The 17299-nt window shown below is 44.3% G+C and overlaps 1 protein-coding gene across 1 annotated transcript; it reads left to right on the top strand.

Moving 5' to 3' along the window:
• The first annotated feature begins 555 nt into the window (after positions 1-555).
• On the top strand, positions 556-17286 carry si:dkey-156n14.3 (zinc finger protein ZXDC). The gene is made up of 10 exons (XM_039014757.1): positions 556-2597; positions 2936-3088; positions 4644-4722; positions 5127-5257; positions 5566-5736; positions 5832-6628; positions 6811-6895; positions 7110-7282; positions 7488-7589; positions 16328-17286. The coding sequence occupies exons 1-10, from the start codon at positions 593-595 to the stop codon at positions 16412-16414; spliced, it is 3783 nt and encodes a 1260-aa protein (XP_038870685.1). The 5' UTR covers positions 556-592; the 3' UTR covers positions 16415-17286.
• Positions 17287-17299: the final 13 nt, after the last annotated feature.

Here is a 17299-nt window from a genome sequence, read left to right as displayed (position 1 = left end):
ACATTACTGATTGTACATTGACAAAAAAAGTGTATATTAGTGTGCATACAGAGGCTTACAGACAGACTATCAAGAGTTGCATGCACAGGTAAACTCAAAGTAATTTAGAGAATTAAGTAACCATTCAAACATATAAGACAACTAAACGTTTGTTTAATTTTAAAGACATGGATGAATTAGTACTTTTTATGTCTTGTTCTCCTTTGAAAAGTTAGACATTTGTTTCAACTATGTAAAATCGTTTGGACAGTAATGAGCTTATAGTGCCACCTAGTGGTCCTCAATAATAACAATCTCCCGTAAACCATACATTTTTGTAAGACCACATACAATGCAAAACTAATTTTGCTTTCAGAAAAGATTCAATACAGTGATAACATGAATGTAACGAGTATGTATTACGGCACCGCAGGGCGTTTGAATGGTTTTGAACTTTGCAATAAGATACAAATAGTTCCATTTCATCGGTTTGTTATCCATCCATTCCGGCCACGGTTTACGATAAACTTTGGCGTTGCTTACCGGCTCGCCTTCCCCATTTGTGGGAAGGGCGGGCCCTTTATGCACTGCAGCCTGCTACAGGGATACCAAGATGGAAATCCAGGGGCTTTCTGATGCCCAAAACATTTACTATCAACATGGCGCCCCACGTAGAACAGGCTCGTCTCAGTTTAGGACAACGACACTTTCTCGCTCCATTTCGAACGAGAACGAAGCAGAGGATAATTTGGAATCGCACGAACTGCAAAGCAACAACAACAATAGGCCGAGGACAGCTCCATTTCGCCTGCTGGTAGAAAATGGCAGCGGTGTTTGCTTGCCCGTCTGCAAGCAGAACGGTAAAAATAATAGCCCTCTTCAAGCCCAAACAGCGAGTGTGGGACTTCGTAACGTGAATACTTTGAAAGAAAGGGAGCTGAACACACAACTACCTCCACAAGATTTGAGGACGGGTTACAAATATGATGTTGAAAGTGGGGATAGCATATTGCAAATGGCGTTGCCTTTCTTTGAGGGGGAAGAGGAACATTCGCAGCAACTGCAAATTGCGGTTTTACGGCAGCAACATGAAGACGGCGCCTCCCTGTTGCAGTCATTGGCGAGCGAGAGCACGGCGGCCTACAGGAGCAACACCACGGCTAGCGCGAATAAAAACACCGAGGAATTGTATGTGGTTTTCAACATTGTCCAAGAGGATGGAAATGACACAAATAAAGACGGACTGGGAAATCCATCCAAAGATGGAGATACAATAAGCGGTAAGAAGCCTGAAGATTCCAAAATCATTCCATGTAATTCGATGGAGGTTCAAAACACCAATGCCCTTATTGAATCACACGAGAATTTGAACAATTTAGCAGGCAGGGCCTTGAAAATAACTGCTCCTCAGTGTAGTGTATTAAATTCAAGTTCAAATAGTGAGGGTGAGGCAACTGTACCGAATGAAAAACAGTCTATGTGTTATGAAACGGAGAATGAAAACGCTGTTTTGACAAACGAATATGGCGATAACATATGCGGCCACCTTGACAACATTGACAGTGGCGCGGCAGACGAATTACGTTCTCAGCCCGAAGCTAGAGAACGCAGTGCCTTGATTTCAGAAAACACCTATATCGTGGAAATGAGCGACACTATGGAGACTTCCGACTTCATTTCCGACCCTGGCACGAGCCTCTCTGCTTCCGCCAATGCAGATGGGGCCTCTGCCAACGAGACTTTCTCTGGAACCATCATGATAAACAACCAAAGCATCATAGTAACCATAGAAAACGGGATACTGACTCTAGCAGCACCTCCAGAGGGTTACACCCACAAAGATGACGGAATGGTCGGCTTGAAGGAACACCTTGGAATGAAAGACAATGAGGACATAGTGCTTCTCAACTATGACAGCGGGACCAAATCCATTGGGAAAATCAGCAACGTGGCAGTTATTCGGACTGGTCACCACGAAGAGCATAGGCTTGGCATGTCCACAAGCGACTCCGAACTGACTCTGGCTGACCACTGTTCATTGTCAGAGTTTGGCGCCTCTCTGGACTCGTGCCCAGGCATCAAACAGGAGAGCGGGACGCTGTGTGCCATAAGCGAGGGTGACTTGGTGTCCCTGCGGCCAGAGGGTTCTTTCGTCGACTGTGTCGACAACGACGACTTCCAGCCTGTCAGCTTCATCGGTGCTTCAGGACTCTCCAAGAAAGGTGCCTTAGTCACAACGTACCGCTGCCCCCAGCCCGGCTGCCCCAGCACCTTCGACGCTCGCCAAAAGGTCAAGATGCACCTTCTCAACCACACTGAGGACCAGAGGCCCTTCAAGTGCACCTTTGAGGGCTGCAGCTGGGCCTTCACCACCTCCTACAAGCTCAAACGCCACCTCCAGTCTCACGACAAGGTGCGGCCACACAAGTGCGAGTGGGAGGGCTGCGGCCGCCGCTTCACCACGGTCTACAACCTGAAGGCGCACGTGAAGCAGCACGACCAAGAGAACTCCTTCGTGTGTGAAATCTGCAGTGAGCGCTTCCGCAGCGCCACCCGGCTGACCAATCACCAGCGGGCCCATTTTGAACCCGAGAGGCCGCACAAGTGCGAATTTCCAGGTGAGGCGAACGTTGTTCAGGTGAAATAAATGTTCAGAATGATGTTTCAATGTCATATGCGCTTGTGTAGTCAAATGCCTTCCTTGTAAACTCGAAAGGCATTTCACTGTACTTGTGCATGTGACATTGAAACTTGAATCATCATTCTGAACATTCATTTCACCTGAACAACTATTTAATGGGCAATTCCTTGGTAACAGAATGATGTTGAGACTCTCATTTTCACATTGTTTAAAGTGAGTCTATATGCACGTGTATTCATATATATTGTCACAGAAGTAACTTTTTTTTCTCTGTGTGTGTGTATTTATCCTCTGCCTGTGTGTGTGTCTCCTCAGGCTGTGAGAAGACCTTCATCACCTACAGTGCCCTATTCTCCCACAACCGCACACACTTCCGCGAGACGGGCCAGTTCACCTGCACCTATCCGGGCTGCGACAAGCGCTATGACAAGGCCTGCCGCCTCAAGATCCACATGCGCAGCCACACAGGTACTTCATAGTGATTGATATGTTTATATAGCCTTAACACTTTTCCAAAGGTCTGAGTGCACTTTACATTGTCATGAGTAGCATCCACCTGAAATGTTCCCATACTATATCACGTTCAATTTTAACATTTATGGTTACTTAACGCTTTTTATAAGCTGAGCGAAAACTGCCACAGATTAATTTTGATCCAAAGCGACTAACAAAACTGTCAACACGTAAACTGCATGACCAAAAGTATGTGGACACCTGTTGTCGACCATCTCATTCCAATATCGTGGGCATTAATATGGAGTTGGTCCCTCCTTTGTTGCTTTTACAGCCTCCACTCTTCTGGGAAGGCTTTTCAATAGATGTTGGAACATTGCTTCAAGGACTTGCTTCCATTCAGCAAGAGCATTAGTGAGGTCGGGCACTGATGTTGGGCGATTAGGCCTGGCTCGCAGTCGGTGTGCCAATTCATCCCAAAGGTGCTCGATGGGGTTAAGGTCAGAGCTCTGTGCAGGACAGTCAAGTTCTTCCACACCGATCTCAACAAACCATTTCTGTATGGATGTTGCTTTGTGCACAGGGGCATTGACATGCTGAAACAGGAAAGGGCCATCCACAAAGTTGGAGCACAGAATAGTCTGGAATGTCATTCTAGGCTGTAGCGTTGATTTCCCTTCACGGGAACTAAGGGGCCTAGTTCGAACCATGAAAAACAGCCCCAGACCATTATTCTTCCACCAAACTTTACAGTTGGCACTATGCATTGAGTCAGGTAGCATTCTGGCATCTGCAAAACCCAGATTCGTCGGTCGGACTGCCAGATGGTGAAGCGGGATTCATCACTCCAGAGAACGCATTTCCACTGCTCCAGCCGACACTTGGCATTGTGCATGGTGATCTTAGGCTTGTGTGCGGCTGCGCGGCCATGGAAACCCATTTCATGAAGCTCCCAACGAACAGTTCTTGTGCTGATGTTGCTTCCAGGGGCAGTTTGGAACTCGGTAGTGAGTGTTTCAATCGAGGACAGACTATTTTTACGCTCTTCAGCATTCGGCGGTCCCGTTCTGTGAGCTTGTGTGGCCTACCACTTTGCGGCTGAGCAGTAACAGCAGTTACTGTTTACCGGGGCAGCTCTAGCAGGGCAGAAGTTTTGACGAACTGACTTGTTACAAAGGAGTCATCCTATGACGGTGCCACGTTGAAAGCCACTGAGCTCTTCAGTATGGCCATTCTACTGCCAATATTTTTCTATGGAGATTGAATGGTTGGGTGCTTGAATTTGTACACCTTTCCGCCACGGTTGTGGCTGAAATAGCCAAATCTACTGCTTTGAAGGCGTATCCACATACTTTTGTGTATATAGTGTATATTCTACTGCACTGTTGTAGCTAGTAACATAAGCATTTCGCTGCACTTGCTATAACACCTGCAAATCTGTGTACACGACCAATAAATGCTCGTATGATATTAATATCAAAACACAGACACAAATCCATATTATGTTGTCCATGTTTCACCAGTAGTATAGTTACTCATGCCTAGGCTAAGTCTCCTCTTTCGGTTTCAGGCGAGAGGCCATTCATCTGCGACTCAGAGGCCTGTGGCTGGTCCTTCACCAGCATGTCCAAGTTACTTAGGCACAAAAGGTAACTTAATGCTGTCCCTCACTCAACTTTCCATCCCTGAGGTGTTTAGGTATTGTGATGGTGTGGGTCCTCTGTTCTAGTTTAGGGCCTCTCTCACAACTGTCCTACCAAATTGTCACTCTTGTTTGAAAGTGTTGGATTTATTGTTCAGAGTCATACTCTTCCCTAATTGATAATGCAGTAATAATAAAAAGGTAATTTATCATAAGTTTTATCCGAAGCATCTTGCCATTACAAAACACATCCAGTTTTGTGTGTTCCTTTCTGGAATGCCAGCAAACCCATAGCTCAAACTCCCTGAGCCATAGGAGTAAGCATTTCATTATATTTGTATACGTATGACGAAAGAATTGAACCTTGGACCACATAGACCCCACCACCCCCCCTGCCCTCTGTTATTTCAGGAAGCATGACGACGACAGGCGCTTCACCTGCCCAGAGGAGGGATGTGGCAAGTCCTTCACCAGGGCAGAGCACCTCAAGGGCCACAGCATCACCCACCTGGGCACCAAGCCCTTTGAGTGCCACGTAGACGGTAGGTGTCATCATGAGATAATTTAGGATCAGCGTTTGCCATGGTGAATAAGATTAGCTGACATGGACAGGGGAGGCCCGATCCTAGTTCATCACTGCTATGGTCTATTCTGAGACGCTTTATGAATACGGGCCTTGTCCTCTTACCGTTGGCCTCGTCCTTTTATCCATGTAGGGTTAATCAAAACATGAATTTCCCCTTTTTAAAGTATTTTTGGACTGAACCACTTTTGGTTGATAGTTGGATATGCTCTTCTCTCTAAAGGGCCTCTGATAAATGTGTCTTCTTACGTGTGTGTGCCTGTGTAGGCTGCAGTGCCAAGTTCTCAGCACGGAGCAGCCTGTATATCCACTCGAAGAAGCACAAGCAAGACGCGGGCAGCCTGAGGACGTGTTGCCCCGTGGCCAACTGCAGCAAGCACTTCTCCTCCCGCAGTAGTCTCAAGAGCCACATGCTCAAACACCACCACCTCAGCCCCGGTACGGATCACACACATGTACTCTGTTCCTCAAGAAACACATGCTCAAACACCCCCACTGCCTGTGTAATGACTGTATGTCTTTCTTCCAATCAGACATGCTAAGCCAACTGGAGGCCACACCCACGCTGACCCCCAGCAGCGAGCTGGTCAGCGGCGCCACCGCCACAGGAACTGGTTTGGGGGTCACCGGAAGCGACCAGCTTGCCAACCTGGACCTCAGCTCCCTGTTCTCTGCTGTGCTTGGAGGTCCTGCGCCCACCACCCACGGGGTCGGGGTGCCTGTGGGCAGCACAGGGCCAGCAGGCTCCTTCGCCCTGGACTTGTCCCTGGTCAGCTCGGGCATCCTCACCATCGACCCAGCCTCGGTTGGCACCGCCCTGGGCACGTCCGGGCACGGTGCTACCATGGCCAAAGCCTCCGTGGACCCGCTCATCCTGGCGGCAGGGGCGGACATGGGCCACCTTGAGGGGACAGTTGGGGGAGTCCTCCCCCCGCAGGGCACACTCAACCTGGACGACGTGCAGACGGTCACCCCCGAGGCCCTCAGCTCCCTCACAGCCCTCACCATGCAGGCTGCCACATCCACCGCAGACCACCATACACTCACACACACCCTCAGTTCCTCCAGCACACTGGCTGCCGAGCCCTCACCCCTGGCTGCGCCCCCTGGGCCCAAGCTCCTCTCGTCCCCCTCTAAGGTGACTGAGGCTGGAGGGAGCAGGGGTGGCAGCGGGCCTCTCTTGGGCTGTGTGGAGGTGCTGGGGGAGCAGGAGGGGGGCAAGGTGCTGACCCAGTTTGTGTTCCCTGGCCACGGCAGCGGCTGCACGTTCAGCCCACAGAAAGAGCCTGAGCTCAGCCACAGCTCGGCAGTCTCGCCCTGCTCCTTCCTGGTGAGTGGCTTACTAACTAACGCTCTGGTTATAGAATTTGAAGAATGAAATTCAAATAACTGTGTTTTCCCTTAATTTGACATTCAGTTGAGATAAGATGATGTTATATGTCCTCGTTTCTATACATGTTCCGAGTCACGGCAGTTGTTTCGTGTGTCACGTTTTTCCTATCTGTCTTGTAGGAAAGTAGTGGCTCAGCGCGGACTGACTACAGAGCTATCCAGCTGGCCAAGAAGAGGAAACAGAGAGGCCCCACCGCCTGCTCAGGTAAATTTATAGCCCACACTCCACTCACAATTGGGCTCATTTTTATTCATAGACGTAAAAAAAAAAAAAAGAGCATCATAGGAACTTCTCATGTGATTATGCTCCTGTTTTATCTGTTGTAGAGAAAGAGCATCATTAAAGATACGGTACTAGTCTCATATGATTTAGCTCCTAGTAGTAATAGTTTGAACTATTTAATCCTTTCTTGTTACAGGGAGCTCAGGATTGGGTCAGAGGAAGAGTAAAGGCGGGAAGGCCAGCAGTGCCTCAGCGCCATTGGTTCCCACAAGCGCCCGTTTTGGTGAAGGTTCTGCATCTGCAAATGGGGGGCTGACTATCCGTGACCCTGTCACCGGGGCCCAGTATGTGCAGATCCAACTCTTGCAGGTGAGAAGGTTCTCCTACCAGGACATTTGCAATGCTATTTTTTTTTTATATGGCACAGACAAGAGTGCTGATGAGGAAGGCATGTATTACAGACCAAAGTAAAATATACTAGCTTGTCCATGCATGACCATTGGCATGTTTGAATCCTTTTTAATGTGATTTGTGGATTCAAATGAATTATTTAAAGTGTGTGTGTGTGTGTAAGGATGACCCTCCCAGCGACGGGGATCTAGCCTTCCAGCTGAGCTCCCAGCCCTCCAGCTCCCACTCCCAACTCACCGTGGACCTGCCCGTCAACATCCTACAGGTGGGCTTTTTTTGCACATAGAATTAGTAATACATTTTATTTGTGACTCGGGTTTTCAAAAAAAAAAAAAAAAAAAATGCCAATGACTGCAGCCAAGTTGTCGCAGTCTGAGGCAATGTCCATCTAAGCTGAGCGCGTGCGCGGCCACTCACTTCCTCCGAGACTGCTCCACAGAAGAAATGCAAGAGATTGAGCTTCACTGAGTTTGCCCCGTTAGTTTCCACTATATAGATCAAGGTTTTTTTCTGTGATTGAATTAACATTATATCAGCCCCTTTTCAATGCAACAAAACAAATCTAACTTTGCAAGATTGGGTCTGATTTTTGTTGCAGGGCCAGAGCGCAACAGAGTAGAATTATATTGGCGTAGCCCACAAGCGGTCATTCAATTACCCATGAGTGAATGTGCTTTTCAGTTCAGTTCAGAGCGCAGAGGTGCACATTTGTTGATATTCTTTGCTAATTAGCGAGTTATTAACCTGGTTATAGATAAGTATAGGTCTTCAATGGGAAGTTGCTGCTTCCTGGAAAAGCACAAGACGTGTAGGCTACATTTCAAGCTGTCTTTGAAAAGCCAATCAGGTAAAAAGCTTAAGTCTTAATTGAAGGTGCGGTGTTGTATTTTGAGACAGGCTTGAATATGCGAATAAGCCAATAGGCAGAGAGGTAGCCTACATTGTCTAATTCTCTGTATGGTAATAATAATAGATTTTATTTTGTAAAGTGGTTTCTTGCATCATACAACACAATAGAATGCAATTTACAGTCACCTATTTGGCCAATGGTGTTACAGACCAAGTACAAAATCATGAATTAATATCAACCCCTTTATAATGTAAAAACGTTTTTAAGCCCCATGCAGTGTAGGCCTGCATTGAACACCACATACAGGCTACTTTAGGCTATATCATAGTAATCAAAAGCTATTTCCATATGAAAAGGTTATGGGATTTGCTCCATTGGTTTTGTTGGTAGGCCCAAATAGCCACAATAGCCTATTGGCTACTGTCTAAAACTGTAAGGGTACAGCCACAGTGTTCACTGTAAACATGTCCCAGAAGTTGCTCAAAATTCTCACAATGTTCAAGTTTCTGCTCATAAGCCCTAAAATTTGCTCAGTGCCCCAAAAGGTTTGAGGGAACATCGGTCTGAGGGCCTGTGCCCATTCTCTTTGATTTACTTCTTAACTGGACAAGACACTCATTTCTCATAGCTAGTCAGATATCAAATTGTATGTATCACAAGCTTCGTGAACAGCAGGTGTAGACTAACAGCAAAATGCTTACATAAGGCCCCTCCCAACAATGCAGAGAGAAAAAGATAAATAATAGAAAAATAACAACACAAGGAATAAATTCACAATGAGTAACGATTACTTGGCTATATACACTGGGTACAGAGTCGGGGGTAATTGAGGTGGATATGTACATGGAAGTATGGATAAAGTGAATAGACAACAGGATAGATAATAAACAGTAACAGCAGCGTATGTGATGACTCAAGAGTTTGTGCAAAAAGGGTCAATGCAGATAATCTGGGTAGTTATTGCTTAACTAAACAAAAATATAAACGCAATATGTAAATTGTTGGGCCCATGTTTCATGAACTGAAATAAAAAATAATCCCAGAAAATTCCATAAGCACAGAAAGCTTATTTTTCTCATTTTGTGCACAAATTTGTTTGCATCCCTGTTAGTGTGCATTTCTCATTTGCCAAGATAATCCATCCAACTGACAAGTGTGGCATATCAAGAAGAGGATTATACAGCATGATTGTTACACAGTTGCACCTTGTGCTGGGGACAAAAGGCCACTCTAAAATGTGCAGTTTTGTCATACAACACAATGCCACAGATGTCTCATGTTTTGAGATAGTGTGCAATTGGCATGCTGACTGCAGGAATGTCGACCAGAGCTTTTGCCAGATAATTTAATGTTAATTTCTCTACCATAAGCCGCCTCCATCGTTTTAGAGAATTTGGCAGTACATCCAACCAGCCTCACAACCGCAGACCACGTGTAACCATGCCTGCCAAGGGCCTCCACTTCCTGCTTCTTTACCTGCGGGATGGTCTGAAACCAGCCACCCGGACTGCTGATGGAACTATGGGTTTGCACAACCAAAGAATTTCTACAGAATCTATCCCAGGGAAGCTCATCTGTCATTCTTCCATTGGCCTGCATACTCAACAGGCATGTCACCCATTGAGCATGTTTGGGATGCTCTGGATTGACGTGTACGACAGCGTGTTCCAGTTCCCACCAATATCCAGCAACTTAGCAAAGCCATTTAAGAGGATTGGGACAACATTCTACAGGCCACAATCAACAGCCTAATCAACTAAATGCAAAGGAGATGTGTCGTGCTGCATGAGGCAAATGGTGCTCACCAGATACTGACTGGTTTTCTGATCCACGCCCCTCTTTTTAATTTTAGGTACACTACATGAAAACGTATGTGGACACCTGCTTATCCAACATATCGTTCTAAAATCATGGCCATTAATCTGGAGTTGGTTCCCCCCTATGCTGCTATGGTAGCCTCCACTCTTCTGGGAAGTTTTTCCACTAGATGTTAGAACATTGCTGTGGGGACTTGCTTCCATTCAGCCACGAGAATTAGTGAGGTCGGACACTGATGTTTGGCGTACAGGTTCATCTGCCACACCTAAAGCCTATTCTCGTAGGAAGTTGCTATGGACCGTCAAGGTGCTAAAAGTCAGTATTTGGACTGTGAAATGTTGAATAATGTATGTGATATCAACAGAGGTATATTATCTGGGTGACCTAAATATTGACTACTTGTCATCAAGCTGCCCACTCAAAAATAATCTTCAAACTGTAACCACTGCCTGCAATATGCTTCAAGTCATCAGTCAACCTCCCAGGGTATTTACAAACAGGAACTAAATCACCCAGGTGTATTGATCACACCTTTACTAATGTTGCAGAAATTGCCTCAATAGCAGTATCCACACCAATTGGATGTAATGATTATAATATCCATATCTAGCCCAAAGTTCCAAAGAATGGATCTAAAATTGTGTGTAAACGATCATACAAGAGGTTTTGCTATGATTCCTATATGGAAGATGTGAAAAATGATGTGTAATGAGGAACATCCGGACGCTGCACTTAAAGCATTTATGAAACGGCTTCTTCCGGTTACTGCTAGGCAAGCGCCCGTCAAGAAACTGACTGTTAGAACTGCCAAATCCCCATGGATAGATGATTCATTGATAAACTGTATGGCTGAGAGGGATGAGGCAAAGGAAATGGCAAATACAGTGCCTTCGGAAAGTATGCACGTGTTTCCTCCGACACATTGGTGCGGCTGGCTTCCGGGTTGGAGGCGCGCTGTGTTAAGAAGCAGTGCGGCTTGGTTGGGTTGTGCTTCGGAGGACGCATGGCTTTCGACCTTCGTCTCTCCCGAGCCCGTACGGGAGTTGTAGCGATGAGACAAGATAGTAATTACTAGCGATTGGATACCACGAAGTTGGGGAGAAAAATATATATAATTCAATTGATTGGACATGATTTGGAAAGGCACACACCTGTCTATTGTTAGGTTCTAAATATCAGAGTAAGAACTTGACGGACACTATGAAAGCTTAAACCAAGTTTATTCATCCCAGAGGATTGAACAGCTGAACAGACAGACTTGGTTCTATGGTTCTACCATTAGTGGTATATATACCCCAATTTGGTGTGGAGTCTCTGTCTCGCTAAACATTGAATCTTTATTGCTAGGCAGAAAATAAAGAGATACAGGCAATAAATTGGTCATTCTCCCTTAATGTGACCTCACCTCGACCCCCTTCATCACTAATCCATGGCTCTCCCCCCTTCAGTGCTGCCACGTGATTGTTTTCCCTACACTCAGTACATTCCAAGCTTAATTGCATTGATCATATGCATTCCTCCTACAGATACCCATTAATTTCTGGTGTAGACTATGGCACACCTCATGTCTCTAGCATAACTAATGATTCATATTTAAAGTTTAGAAATCCGAACCATCACTATAAAAGGCCCCACAGTTGACAGTGCATGTCAGCGCAAAATCCAAGCCATGAGGTCAAAGGAATTGTCCGTAGAGCTCCGACACAGGATTGTGTCGAGGCACAGATCTGGGGAAGGGTACCAAAATATGTTTGAAGCATTGAAGATAACACAGTTGCTTCCATCATTCTTACATGGAAGAAGTTTGGAACCACCAAGACTCTTCCTAGAGCTGGCCGCCCAGCCAAACTGAGTAGGGCCTTGGTCAGGGAGGTGACCAAGAACCCAATGGTCACACTGACAGAGCTCAAGAGTTCCTCTGTGGAGATAGGAGAACCTTCCAGAAGGACAATCATCTCTGCAGCACTCCACCTATTAGGCCTTTATGGTAGTGGCCAGACGGAAGCCAGTCCTCAGTAAAAGACACATGACAGGCCACTTGGAGTTTGCCAAAAAGGACCTAAAAGACTCAGACCATGAGAAACTAGATTCGCTGATCTGATGAAACCAAGATTGATCTCTTTGGCCTGAATGCCAAAGGTCACGTCTGGAGGAAACCTGGCACCATCCCTACGGTGAAGCATGGTGGTGGCATCATCATGCTGTAGGGATGTTTTTCAGCGGTAGGGACTGGGAGACTAGTCAGGATCGAGGGGAAAAGATTAACAGGGCAAAGTACAGAGATCCTTGATGAAAACCTGCTCAGGACCTCAGACTGGGGTGCAGGTTCATCTTCCTACAGGACAATGTCTTGGCTGTGTGCTGAGGGTCAACGCAGGAGTGGCTTCGGAACAAGTTTCTGAATGTCCTTGAGTGGCCCAGTCAGAGCCCGGACTTGAACCTGATCAAACATCTCTGGAGAGACCTGAAAATAGCTATGCAGCAACGCAATCGCTGCCAAAGGTGCTTCAACAAAGTACTGAGTAAAGGGTCTGAATACTTATGTAAATGTGATTATTTTATTTTTTATATATTTGCAAAAATGTCTTTGCTTTGGCATTATGGGGTATTGTGTGTAGATTGAGGGGGGAGAAAAATGATTTTAGTACATTTTTGAATAAGGCTGTAACATAACAAAATGTGGAAGAAGTCAAGGGGTCTGAATACTTTCCGATGGCACTATAAGTCTGACAACACAGCTGACTGGCAAACATACAGTAAAATCAGAAATCAAGTAACTAAACAAAAAAGAAGAAACTATACTATGGAACAAAGATGAATGATAGTAAAATGCTCTGGAGTACTTTAAATTCAATTCTAGGCAAAAAATCTAACTGCTCCATCCTCCATTGAGGCAGATGGCTTGTTGCCAACCATTTTAATAACTTTTTTGTTGACAAGATTAGCAGACTTAGGTATGACATGAAAAAATCAAATGCTGAGCCTTTACATTCATGCATAATAGACCAAATAATGAAAGACAAGCATTGTAGTTTTGCGTTCCACAAAGTGGGACTCAATAAGGACAAACCACCTGGTACCAACAATCTGGATGGTAAATTGCTGAGGTTGGAAGCAGAATAGATTGTGAATCCTGTTTGCCACATATTCGATTTTAAGCCTAGAAGACAGTGTGTGCCTTCAAACCTGGTGGAAGGCAAAGGTCATTCTGCTACATAAAAATAGAAGAGCACCCTTTAATGGTACAGTCAGTCTGTTACAAGTGCTTAGCAAACGTTTTGATTTTTTTGTTGTTGATGAAATAGTCTGTTTTCTGTAAAATATCTATCAGCATGCTTATAGGGAAGGGCACTCAACATGCTCGGCACTGACAAAAATGGCTCCTAATTGGCTGAAAGAAATTGATATTAAGGAGATTGTGGGCGCTGTTTTGTTAGACTTCAGTGCAGCTTTCGATGTCATTAATCATAACCTATTGCTGAAAAAATGTAGGTGTTATAGATTTGCATCCTCTGCCTTATTATGGATTGAGAGTTACTTATAGTAGGTCACAGGGTCTTCGTTTAATCGAAGCCTCTCATGCAAATTCAGTTGTGTGGTATTCTGCAGGGCAGTACAAATGACCTTCCGCTGACCTTGAATAAAGCCTGTGTGTGCGCTGACAACTCGAACAGTATACACGTCGGCTGCAACAGTAAGACACGGAGACGCTCAACACAGTCAGTTTTGGAATGTGTAACTAGCTGGTTCTAAATATCTCGTGCTAAAAGCATAATCTTTTGGACAAGTCACTCACTCAATGCTGAACCTCATTTAGAGCTATTGAATAATGTGGCGATTGAGCAAGTTGAGATTAAACTGCTGGGTGTAACGCTAGATGGCAAGCTGTCATTGTCAAAACATATAGACTCAATGGTTGCTAAAATGGAGAGGTCTGTCCATGATAGGGCGTTGCTATGCCTTCTTGACATCTGTCGACCAAATAGGTCCTACAGGCCCTAGTTTTTTCACCCCTGGACTACCGCCCAGCTGTGTTGTCATGTGCGGCAAAGAAGGACATGCTGTAGGTGAATTGCAGTTGGTCCAGAACAGAGAAGCACGTATCGATCACAGTTAATGTACACGGAGAGAAGGTGTCAGTCTCTCCTGGCTCAAAGATGAGAGATTGACTGCGTCACTATGGGTCTTTGTGCGAGGTATTGATGTGTTGAAGGTACTGAACTGTCTGTTCAAGCAGTTGGCACTAGAGGTCGACCGATTATGATTTTTCAACGCCGATACCGATTATTGGAGGACAAAAAAAGCCTATCGATTAATCGGCCGATTTATATAAAAAAATAAAAAGTTTTATATATATATATCATACACACACACACACACATTTTTGTAATAATGACAACTGCAACAATACTGAATGAACAATGAACACTTTTATTTTAACTTAATATAATACATAAATACACACACACACAGCTTTGAAGTGACAATGATACTGAAGAGTCTGCTTAGGAGACAAATACTCTCAACTGTTTGAATAAAAATAGAGTTTAAGTTACCTGTGATGAATGTTGAAAACAAAAACTGTAATTTCTATATGCAGGAAATCCTATTTTAATAATGGGCATGGTAAGAATTGATGACCAAAGTGCGAGTCATAATTCCCATGACACCTAGCAAAATCTGAAAAGCGGTTCCTTCATTTATTCCATAGGATATTTTTTAGATTCACTTAAAATAAGGTCTGTGTTTCGTGTAGGCTTACACCACCTTGCCAATTTTATAACTGTGTAGATATCCATAGGACAAGGTAACTCTGATCAATATTGGCTAAATATAAGCGAAGATCATTTTTTTTGTAGAGTGGATTTATGAAAATATGTTGACAAACGTTACCTTATCCTAGTGAGATTTACACGGGTATCAAAACGTCGAGGCGGTTTAAGCCTGCACGAAACACAGACCTTATTTGAAGTAGATCCAGACATTCTTTATGGAAGACATGAACAGTAAAATAATGAAGGAACCCCTGTCAAGTTTAGCCGCAAGTTATTACAGGAATTATAACGCGTCGACTATTTCTCTCTAAACCATATACCTTTGACTAATCCGGAAACTATCACCTCGAAAACAAAACGTTTATTCCGTTCTGTATTTTATCTAACGGGTGGCATCCATGAGTCTAAATATTCCTGTTTACATTGCACAACCTTCAATGTTGTCATAATTACGTAAAATTCTGGCAAATTAGTTCGCAAAGAGCCAGGCGGCCCAAACTGTTGCATATACCCTGACTCTGCGTGCAATGAACGCAAGAGAAATGACACAATTTCACCTGGTTAATATTGCCTGCTAACCTGGATTTCTTTTAGCTAAATATGCAGGTTTAAAAAATATATACTTGTGTATTGATTTTCAGAAAGGCATTGTTGTTTATGGTTAAGTACATATTGGAGCAATGACAGTCATTGATTGTTTTTTATAAGATAAGTTTAATGCTAGCTAGCAATTTACCTTAGCTTACTGCATTCGCGGCACAGGCAGGCTCCTCGTGGAGTGCAATGTAATCAGTGTTAGAGCATTGGATCCCCCGAGCTGACAAGGTAAAAAATCTGTCGTTCTGCCTCGTTCCTAGGCCGTCATTGAAAATAAGAATGTGTTCTTAACTGACTTGCCTAGTTAAATAAAGATTAAATAAAGGTGTAAAAAATTAATTAAATAAAAATCGGCGCCCAAAAATACCGATTTCCGATTATTATGAAAACTTGAAATCGGCCCGATTAATCGGCCATTCCGATTAATCGGTCGACCTCTAGTTGGGCACACAGTTCGGACACTCATCGCTACAACACAAGACATGCAACCAGAGGTCCCTTCACAGTCTCACAGTCCACAACAGAGGCTGGGAAAAGCGCAGTATTAAATAGACCCATGACTACATGGAACTCTCTGCCACCCCAGGTAACTCAAGTTAGCAATAAGACCAGTTACAAAAACTGTAAAAGAACACCTTACTGCACAAAGGGAGCTGTGAAGAGACACAGCCATTTTATATATCTTGTAATTTACACTGTACAATGTATTAGACCTAGATGTTGTGTGTATGTACTGATATGTAGGCTGTGTGATGTTTTAAATGTATGTTTTTCAGTTCATGACTAATAATGTCATGTTTCATGTGGACCCCATTAAGAGTAGCTGATGCTTTTGCAGCTAAAAGCATCATAAATACCAAATGTTTTAAAATGAAAGGAATTTGAATGTCAGTGGTTGTGGTGTTTGTTTGTACTGTAGTTAACATAGAAGTAAAGGAGTCATTTCTTTCTGCCTTTCCTCAGGAACCTCCTGCTTTGACAGAGGATGACAATGGCTCGGACAACTCCCAGTTCACAGGAAGCACCATCAACCTGCAGGACCTGGAGTGAGGAGTAGAAGGGAGGAGAGGGTCAGCCCAGAGCCAGGGGTCAATGTCCTCTGAGAAGGATGAGGGATATTGGGGCTCTGGAGAAAAGGGTGGATAATTGGGATGCGGCGTTTAAACACAAGACATCCAACTTCCCCTGCCAACTCAAGAGAACCTCACTCTCTCCAACAATGTTATGAGACCGATGTTAAAACATCTTCCCCTACAAGAAGCTGGTTTCTTAATCTTTCCTGCATTCAATGTTTTGATTATCTCTGGTGTGGGGAAACGCGAGATGAGAAAGTTCTGTCCAACTGGGGTGTGGAAGAAGTGGAACCCAGAACCAAATGCACCTTGGGATGAATTGAATCATAAATATAGGAAAGTTACATTTGGGGACTTTTTCTCTCACTTTATACTGTATTTCAGAAATCCTGTTTTGTACCACAATCATGATTGTAAGAGACTTGTGTTATTGCACATCCAGTAGGTCCCTCGTGTCTCTTGTCAAACTGACGTTTTGTCAGTCGCCGCTACGGTGCCATATTCTAGCCACTCGTTCGCAGAGCTTCTGTCTAGGAGGCCTTATAGACATGGCATACTTTACTCCCAGAACCATTGAGCATATGCTTTTTGTTAGGCTTTAATTTAGTTTTTACTATTTTTTGGGGGGGGGTAGATTTATTTTTCTACGGCTGTGTCTTATATGAACTACGGTTGAGTGAGACGTGAGCGGTCCGTGTTGAAAACATGTTGCCGGTCCACTTGTTTATAATGTCTAATGGTTATCAATATGTCATGACTTCCATCTACTTGTTATTTATTATCTTTGGTTTACCAAATGGCTGAATCCAAACGCCAAGAGTTTGAATAAAGGATCAAAGCACAATTATATATTTATTTTGTA

This window comes from Salvelinus namaycush, chromosome 2 (assembly GCF_016432855.1).
Source record: "Salvelinus namaycush isolate Seneca chromosome 2, SaNama_1.0, whole genome shotgun sequence".
NCBI lineage: Eukaryota > Metazoa > Chordata > Actinopteri > Salmoniformes > Salmonidae > Salvelinus > Salvelinus namaycush.
This window is presented reverse-complemented; position numbering and strand designations above follow the sequence as displayed.

Excerpts from the sequence above, each read along its gene's own strand:
- si:dkey-156n14.3 (XM_039014757.1), top strand. The coding sequence starts at position 593 with ATGGAAATCCAGGGGCTTTCTGATGCCCAAAACATTTACTATCAACAT. Across the intron at positions 5,258-5,565 it reads CTTTGAGTGCCACGTAGACG|GCTGCAGTGCCAAGTTCTCA; the intron begins GTAGGTGTCATC and ends GTGCCTGTGTAG. Across the intron at positions 7,590-16,327 it reads TGCCCGTCAACATCCTACAG|GAACCTCCTGCTTTGACAGA; the intron begins GTGGGCTTTTTT and ends GCCTTTCCTCAG.